Consider the following 9,522-nt stretch of genomic DNA (forward strand, 5'->3'; position numbering starts at 1 on the left):
ATTACAACAAAATGTGCAAAGATCTGGAATCAGAAAACCAAAAAGGAAGAACACGCTCAGCATTTCTCAAGCTGGGGGAACTGAAGAAAAAATTCAAGCATTGATTTTCGTTCTTGAAAGATTCTCTGGGCAAATTTTCTTGTTAGCAATATGTAATACATACAGTGTGGCAGCGTGTAATTTGCTGATTTTATTCTTGCGGATGTTTAGTGTTAGTGTTGATTTTATAAAGAGAATAAAAGACAATAGTAATGAAAAAACAAAACAAAAAAATGTTTAACTTATGTCAGAACCAATTTATGACAAACAAAGGTGTTGAAACAGAACCCTCTTGTAAGTCAGGGATTACCTACAGTTGAGGAAATGGCACTTCCAAGCTTTGGTAAATTGTTCTAGACCTCAGGACTGGTGGTAGGATCTAGTGTAGGCTCCTGCTGCCCTTCTCTACTCCTCCCAGCCTTCGAGAGGGTGGTTCCTTCTGTGGTCCCAGATCCCTAACGAGAATCTGATGAAAGCTAGGCATGTTTGCCTTCCAGAAGCCCCCTCTCCATTTTGCACCCCATTTCAGTGGATTTGCAGGCCCCAAGGTTTACAACCTTTGTTCTAGGGAGATCATGAAGTTGGCCCCTGCCACTTCAGTGCCTTTTCGTCTAACATCGCCTTCTCCCATAACAAGACTTACGTCCTCTTTGAGAACAAGGCCGTTTGTTCGATGACTGCATCCCCAGTCATCGCTGATCTCCTGTGAGTAGCTGTGTTGGAGCTTGTCGGAGCACAGTGTGTTCTCTGAGTGGATCCGGCAGCGTTGACTCAGTGGGGCTGGGACTGTGCATGCCAGCTCCTAACCCACTTCTGTCTGTTCTGTTTTCAGGCCTTTTATCTGAAATCAACGATCCAGAGAGCTTCCTGAAGGACCTGTTGAACTCAATCCCCTGACCCTCCATGTGGAAACCGCAGTTTATGAAGTTTGACGCGAGCTTGCCTTCCATCCCTCTGTGTTCTTCCCTTCTTGTGCATTGATTTTTTTCCTCCCAAGGGATGCTGCATCACGACCCCCCCTCCCCCCCCATTTTTTCTTGGAGCGGCTTGGGGTTTTTAGGCTTCCTGTTTTATCTTGTGTGTGTGTGGTGTGCTAGCTGTGAGGTTGTCTGTAACCCAAGCCATCAAAGGACCTGCACATGCCTAGGAGCCATGAGTTGTCTTGGCAACTGAATACTTGAGTGTGCACATCTTGAGAAATAAACAAATGACTTAATACACACTGAAAAGAAGCTGTTGAGTGCTGCTTAAACACCCTTCGCGCCACTGGCCAGATGCGTGGCCTGGAATGCGTAGCTTATGCCAGCCTCCGCCCAGGAAGACCGAGCTATCAGGATTGCTGCCTCGGAGCCTCTTGTCAGCCTGGCTGGGTGTTCACAGCCAGCCTGGTGGGGCTCCACATTTGACGGCTTTGATTCTTCCGAAAACAAAGCCCACAGCACCTCTTAACAGCTGGAACCCAAAGAAGCAGGGGGCCTGCTGGTTTCTAGTTTTCAGCTGGAGACAGGCCCCGTGGAGTGGGGCGCTTTCTACAACTAGTGCCCTGGTAGCGTCCCACACTCATGCTAACTGAAAGTCGGAGCGCCGTTGGGGATTTCTTGTTAGAGGGGCTTGGGCAGCCTTGGTGTCAGAAGAAGAGAGGAAGCTGCCATGACAGCTGTTCTTTCCCTGTGCCAGGCTCTCAGACCCATGGTGCTTCTCATCTTTGTAACAATGCTGGCAGGGCAGCTCTGTGGACTGGTATCACTGGCCTAAGTTCATCAGCAAACAGCTGCCAGAGTTGGCAGATTTGTGCCCCTGAAGCTGTCTCTTGAGCCCTGTCTGTCGAGGGGCCTCTGAGGCCTATATATCCACATTCATGTAAAGAGGCCTTCCGGTGAGGCAGCAAGACCCCAAAGGACAGGCTGACCCAGACGTCGTCCAGTGAGGAGGAAGAGTTGGGCACCTCTGCCACCTGCTGTTGGAGAGTGACGTCTGCACCCCTCTTTGATACCCGGTGTACACAACCACAGCTCAGGCCAGGCCCCCTGCCCAGTGCTGTACTCAGGAGTGAGATTAGCGCTGGAGCCGTCTGTGCCCACGTGCAGGACTGCACTTCAGGGTATGAGGGACCGTCATGGCTCTGGGGGTCAGTAGTGACATCGTAAGGGTCGTCGAGAATGCAGGCTTGGTTCCCACCTTTGTTCAGCATCAGCTCCGTCACCTTTGTGTCACCAAAGTCCCTTTGCACCCCCCGCAAAATGGGACTAGGAGAAGGGGGACATACTGCCGGGCAGTTCTTAATTAACTCATTTTCAGTCTGCAGAGATTTGCTTTTTTCTCCAAGCTCCATGTCTCAGGTGGGTCCAGCCGTGTGCAGTGAATGAGAGTGGAGGACCTGGGCTCTCGCCCTGGATTCACAGCGCACTCGCTCTCCCATGTCTGCTGCCTCCCACTTTCTGATGATCTCCCTATGAGACTGTGTTGGGTATGCTTTAGTATGTGGACTTGCTGCTGTCCCATGATCCAGGTAGGGTGGGCTTGAAGGTGTAAGTCAGAACAGGTTCATCTGAGGTGACAAAGCAAGGAGGGGACAGGGCAGTGGTGCCAGTGTCAAGAGCTGGACTAATACCTGCTTGTTGGGTTGGGTGCACTTTTGTGTGGTGCCTGCAGGTAGTAACAGTGTTCACAGGGCACCTTGGGAAGCTTAGTGAGGCCTGTTCTCTTTGGTCTGCAAAGCCGGAGTCACCAAAGCTCATTACAAGATATTAATGTCTTTTTCTCTGCCGTTCCTTCTTATTTCTTGCCGAGGCCTCAGAGCATTTTGGCAGCTGCCCAACAGCATTAAGCCTCTTGCTTTCACTATTGTAGCTTTTCTGTGCTTTGCAGTGACTCTACCACGGTCCCAAACTGCTGACACGGTGGCATGCAGATCTGTGACAGGTCCCAGGCAGTGCTCGAGCAGGTGTGGAAACTGGCCTGGGCAGAGAGTGGTACTTACCCAAGCCCATGCTTCTGCAGGAGCACCGAGGGATGCCAGGTCAAAGGCCAATGAGCCCCTTTGCTGACGGGAACCCTGTTCTCATCTAATTGCTTCTGGGTCCCTGCCTTTCTCAACAGGCCCCCAGTTGGGGAATTAAGTGGACTTCACACCTGCTGTGCCTAAGGGCAACTGCGTTCAGCAATAAAACTGGAGGAGAGCTGTCAGTGCCTTCCTTGTAGGATTGCCTTTGTCCTGGCTCCCAGCTTCTCAAGCTCAGTCCTGTTAGAGGTTATATGGGAAGCCAGCTGGCCTTGTTTGAGGGCTCAGCTATCTCTCCAGCTGCCCCCAGCCCCCAGCCATATTGAGGTATCAGGGGCTGTGCAAGGTCCTTTATATTTAATGCACACATCAGCCCTTCCAGAGAGGTGGTACCCTCATTTAACAGAGAAAAGGCTTCTCCCTCCAACACCCCCTTCCCATATTTGTCCCTCCCAATATGTAGAGTCTGGTGTGCTGCAGGCACAGAGCTTTCCTCAGTCACAGCATATGAGATGGCCCCTCAGGGTGGGAGTTGAAGGGTGGGAAGCGGCTGGTCCCCAGCCCCTCAGAGCTGTCTGTGATATGTGAGCTATCAGTCCACCTTTGCACCAACCTACAACTTCTCTGGAGTCCTGGTGTGGCGCTGTGGGTTAATGGGCCAGACTGCAAAGCCATTTGAACTGCAAGGTCAGTGGTTCAAGCTCACCAGCTGCTCCTTGGAAACCCTATACAGGGTCGCTATGGGTCGGCACCGACTCGTCAGCACTTAACAACTCTCTTGCTGTATGCCTCATTGATCCTTTACAGATTTTGGTCCGAAACCTCTTCTATATTTGGCGCTTAGGGATTTTACCAAGTTGTCTAAGACTGTTGTGGCTGCCTTATGGATACTGTGGGGGACTGGGGACCAGCCAGAAAGGAGAGGTTCCATCCAATGTCCAGGCTTCAAGCCATGGCCTGGACCTAGCCCCTTCTCCCCAGCCCTACAGCCTCATCCAAGCTACAGAATTGCACATTGGGGGCCTCCCTGCTTCCTGGTCTCATTGAGCACCCAGAGTGATCATTTAAAAATGGATTTAAGACTGTTCTTCCCTTCTGAAACCTCTGTGGCTGCTTCTCCCATGTAGATTGCAGCCTGAACTCTCTATCACAGCCTCCAGCCCCAATACCACCGGCCTCCCCAGCCTCGCTGCTCGCCCACTCAGCTCTCTGACGCCTGCATTCACAATCCCTGCTGTCTCTCTCACACCAGACACAGACTTGGCACTTACTGTCACATCACCAGAAACACCTTACCCTGGGTGTTAGTATGTTCCATGGCCAGAGAAGGTAACCAGACCTACCCCACCCCTGTCTCCACTTAGTGGAACTCTTTTAAATAGCCTTGTTGTTAAGTGCTGTCAAGTCGGTTCTGACTCAGCAATCCTGCATAGGGTTTCCAAGGAGCAGCTGGTGACCCTGTAGTCCAGTGCTTATCCTACAGCACCACACCTGAACTCCTTTCCGTGACCCTGGTGGTGGTGTGCCGTGGAGTCAGTTCCAACAGCAAATCTTTACAGGAGCAGAAAGTCTTATCTTTTTCTCCAATGGAACGGCTGGTAGTTTCAAACTGCTGACCTTAAGGTTAGCAGCTCGACATAAAAAGGAGCCCAAAGCTCATTTTCATGGCCTTACTGTCCAATAATTCACTTGTGTGTATATACGAGTATTTGTTTGCTGTTGATGTCCCTAAACATCAGACTGCTAGTGGCTTTCCTCTCCTGTTGTACCTCCAGTATCTAGAACACTGTTGGCCCCTAGTGGGCTCCGTACCTGTTGGTTGGGTGAATGATGAGTCTGAGAAGATAAGCTGAAGGCAGGAGCAGCTGCGACCACATTCTAGGGACAAGCTGGAACTGGGTAGACCCATGAAAGTCCTTTTCACTATCCCTCCTCGCTGCTGTTAACTACAGCAGACACAGGGTCGAGGTTCCCACAGGCTCCGTCACACCACATGCACCTTCTCCTCTGTCACAGAGGATCTCAGCAGTAGAGGAGGCTGGTGTTCCCCCAGCAATGTCAAAGGAACAGCAGGCAGGGACAAGTAAGTCCTTAGGCTGAGGGCCTGGAGCCAGCTGCAAGGCTTCGCAGCCACCTTGACCTTCCTGCTTCAGTACTGGCTCGGATGTGGAGGAGGGTGAACAGGAAGGGGCACTTATGAACTGATGCTTCACAGGCAACCCCATTCAGCCCCTTCCTTTTACAGAGGGGTAAACTAAGATGTTCAAATCTTAGAAGAAATACAACTAGAATACTCTTTGGAAGCAAGACAGTGAGACATCACATCTATACTTAGGAGCATCATTAGGACAAACCAGTCCCTAGGAAGTCATGTTGGGTAAAGTAAAGGCATAGTGGATGGATTGCCACAGTAACCCCTACAATGGGTTCAAACCTCTCCAAGATGATGGGAGAGGCCCAGGGGCCTGGCGACCATCTGTTGAGTAGGAACCAACCTGTGGGCAAGTAACAGCCTGAGGTGCAGAGTTGCTGTTCACAGGGCTGAGCCAGCACAACCTCGAAGGGTGGGCGGAGCAGGAGTGGCAACCAACCGAGTCTGTTTGACGTCAGTGCTCCTCTGTCAGATTGTTGCTGGGCTGATGAGAACTGGTGCTTAATGCTGGAGCAGGGAAATGTGGAGGACGAGGGGGCAAAGGGTGACTCTCAGTGAGACCCAATTTGCTCCCTGGGGAAACAGCCTCACGGGCTGTACCTGAGGATGCAGTTAGTACTATGCATTTCTGAAAACGAAAATGACTCACGGCAGGTCCTCTGAATTGGTAGTAGGTGTGAGTGAGGATAGGTAGGAGCGAGGGTCTAGGAGGGAGACCCAGCTCTGTTGTGGGAGCCTGGGCAGGTTACCTACCTGACAGTGTGAGCATGAACAAATGCCAAGAAGCTGGCACAGCTTGTGTACACAGCCGTAGTCCTGAGGGTCAGTGCTTCAGGATAATGTGAGAAGGGGCCTGGGGACTGGAGTTTCCCTTAAGAATCGCACTATCCGCTGCCTTGTCTTACGGGCGGGCGTTCTGTCCACGCTTCCCAGAGCTGCATACCAGTGCAGTTGCTTTGGTAATGTCTCTGTTTGCTTTCCATAGTTTATTTCTGTCTCTGCTTCTGGTTCCTGCCCCAGGGGGCCTACTCCCTTTCCTACTCATCCTTGTCTGTTGCCCTATCTCGGAACCTGGCCCAGCCTCCGTGTGCTGCCAACTTGCCCGCTTTGGCCTCTTCGACAAGTCTGGGGAAGCTGAACCAGGTGTGTTCAGATGCACAGTTGCTGCTCCTTGCTGCTCGGGCCTGTGTCGGACCCCAACCTCCAGAGTCTTTGGGTCCCTCAGGAGAGACTGCCCCTGCCCAGAAGACCCCAGTGCTGTCCTCAGTCAGTGGTGGCTGATGTTAGCATCCTCCTACATGTCACCCTGTGCCCCTAGCTCTGGCTCCGTAGTGTCAAAAGTGAGCTCTGACCCCTTCACTCTAGGGCTGGCAGGGAGGAGGGAGGCCTGCCCAAGAGGTCCCCTGTCACATTCTGCCCTCTCTCGGAGGGAACTCCAGCTCAGCCCAGTTGAGACTCCCACCTCAGCGTCTGTGTTGGTTGTAGGAAGTCAGTGGTGAGAAGGGGGTCTAGACTGTGGCCCCTTCTTTCAGTTGAGAAAGTGACCGAGTGATCAGGGAGACACCAGTACATGCTCTGTCATGCTGGGGTCTCAGAAGGCTGAAGACCACTAGCCACTGCCCACAGGTGGCCGTGCGCTTTCCTGAGAAGCTGGCCTTCCTGTCCAGGGAGCAGTTGCAGCCTCCAGGGACTGATGGAGGGTGGACCAGGCCTCTCTGGAACAGGAGAGAAAAGTTCCTGGGAGTTTTTAGGCAAAGAAATGCTATTAGGAGGCACTTCTGATGAAAACGGAGGAGTTAGCAGGTTCTGAGTTCAACAGTTGGGTGTAGGCCCAAATTGGTTTCAGGATGAGAGTTTACAGGAAGAAGTGAAAGTGTGAGCCCTAACTCACCCTCTGTGTATGTGTGTGTGCCATCTTCTGTGGGTCTTCACATGGGCAGGAGTGAAGGGGACTTGTCCTAGAACTCTTCCTCAGGTCTCTCTGCCACCTCTGCCCAGTAGCCTTGCTACCCCTCACTCCTGCTGTCCCCCAGTCTTCCTGGTGTCCGTGAGGGCCTGGACCACCCCAAGCTCACCATTAGCCACTTGGGGACTCCACGGTGCTCAAATTTACACCGGTGAGCACGGTGCTAATCATGCCTCTTGTCCTCTCTAACGCTTGTTCTTCCCATTTTTCCAATGGGGACTCTGGGCCCCAGAGAGGCAAGCTCACTTGCGTGACGCTGCACAGGCAGTAAGTGGAGTGCAGCCCCTGACCATCATTCACCTGGTCCCTGCTTCCCTGTTGTCTGGGCACGGATCACTTTAGATTACTCAGCTCCCAGCAGGAGGCACAACTTTGAGACCAAGGTGCCAGTGGGCAGGCATGGCAGCCACACAGTCAGCCACTGTCCCCCTGGGACTGTGCTCGGGTCGGAGTCTCAGGCAAGAGCAGCCTGAAGGCAAGGCCTTGGGAACAGCTCCAGTCTGGGAGAGCAAGCAGACCTGGCTTGGCTCCGTACCAGGGCCAGCAGGGCACTTAAGAGGCAGCTTTTGTTTTGTGAGGCCCCAGTGCCGGGCTTGGGGCTGTGAGTGGCTAGCAGCCCCAGTCACATGCCACTCCCAGCCCTGGCCTCTTCAAGTGGCAAAGACCTGCTCATTCATGGAGACAGTGCTACAGCCCTGTCCTGCAGGACTGCAGACAGACAATGCCATTTTGTTTCTTTCCTGGGCTTTGGATGTGGCAGCCCATGGCTTGGCTCTTTTTACGTCTTGGCGTGGTTAGGGGCACCAATCTTCTCTTCCCCTCCCTGCAGCCAATGAGAGTGAGCTCACAGAGGCATCCTGGGCCAGGGGACAGGCTCCTGGACCTCTCCTCTGGTTCACTGCTTCAGCAGCCTCTCAGTGCCCTGTGGGCAGGACTGAAGTCCACTCATGAAGGTAGTTATCATTAGTTCCGCTGAAACAAGGTAATTGGGGATCAGAGGATGCCTCGTCTAAAATTAGTAGACACTTGGATTAGAGCTGCCAGATGACATGGTGCCATGTTAGTTTTAAATTTCAAATAACTTAAAAAAATTTTTTTAAATACATACTGATGTTCTTCACAGCACTATTCACCATAGCAAGAAGATGGAGACAGTCTAAGTGCCCATCAATGGAAGAATGGATAAACAAACTTTGGTACATACACACAATGGAATACTATGCAACCTTGAAGAATAACAAATCTGCAAAACACCTCATAACAGGGATGAATCTGGAGGGCAGTATGCTGAGTGAAATCAGTCAATCACAAAGGGACAAATATTGTATGAGACCACTACTGTAAAAGTTTAAGAAAAGGTTTACATACTAAAAGAAATGTTCTTTGATGGTTATCAGGGGTGGGAGGGAGGGAAGAGTAATTCACTGGCAAGAGGGTAGACACATGTTAGAGAGGGCAATATACAAGGAGGGGGAAGGATAATGCATAAGAAGAGGGAGGGTGGCAGATGAACAATGAAGACAGGAAGACACAGGGAGGTGTGCATGGGCTAAATGGGTTAGAGGTAAATAGTGATGTATACACAACCTTGGAACAACAGAGTTCTGTGAGTAGATACATAGATTCAGACATAGGCTGAATGGGTAAGGGAGGGGGAAAAAAAAAAGAAAAAGGTTTATGTGTTAGACTGCCTTATGGATATTGGTTTCTCCTGCCTGTTATTGTAAAGTAGACATGCATGTATGATGGGAATGAATATTGGGAATTATGATTACAGAGAGGTTGTAAGCCCACCTTCAGCCCATAACTGATTGGATTTTCTAAAAAGGGAGTTCGAATTTGTCCAAAGAAATAGGCTTCTTGTTAAACTTTTGCAGAGTTTGGGGCCTTAGGTGAAATCCTGAGCCCCACCCAGAACCTTCTGAGTTGGGGCATTTGCATTTGAGAAGACATGCAAACCAACCCAGAGTGCTGGGAGAACAGAAAATTCTTATTGAATGAAAGACCTGCAGAAAAAAACAGACTGTTCGGATTTTTGCATTCCAAGCAAGCTGTTTACTATGAAGACATCAAGGCAAAAAAGTCAACCCATCAGAGAAAACCCCCTTCTAGGACTGCAAGCTAAAGGGAACCTGTGAGCAGTCTAGTATGCTCGCTGGTGACCACCTGGGTCTACTTGTGAGATGAAGTGGGGGAACTGCAGCAGTGAACACATGGGCTGAATTTTGACACATTCCATTGGCACCTGTTGACCTTGAGATGAGAGAGAAGAGGAAGGACTGAATGGTCTGAAGTTTAGGGAGTTGTATGAACCCCTGAGCCCACAGGCACTGACCTAACCCCTGGGGGCTAGGGCTGAGAGTG

At 51.1% G+C, this 9,522-nt stretch overlaps 1 protein-coding gene across 1 annotated transcript in view; it reads left to right on the forward strand.

Moving 5' to 3' along the window:
• UBR4 (ubiquitin protein ligase E3 component n-recognin 4) overlaps positions 1-1,269 on the forward strand; it is a 160,014-nt gene extending 158,745 nt beyond the window's left edge. The window contains exon 106 of the mRNA XM_006866329.1: positions 872-1,269. Within this exon, the coding sequence (XP_006866391.1) occupies positions 872-936 (65 nt within the window). The 3' untranslated portion in view covers positions 937-1,269. The remainder of the gene's footprint in view (positions 1-871) is intronic.
• Positions 1,270-9,522: the final 8,253 nt, after the last annotated feature.

The sequence above is a fragment of the Chrysochloris asiatica genome, unplaced genomic scaffold (genome assembly GCF_000296735.1).
Source record: "Chrysochloris asiatica unplaced genomic scaffold, ChrAsi1.0 scaffold00090, whole genome shotgun sequence".
Lineage (NCBI taxonomy): Eukaryota > Metazoa > Chordata > Mammalia > Afrosoricida > Chrysochloridae > Chrysochloris > Chrysochloris asiatica.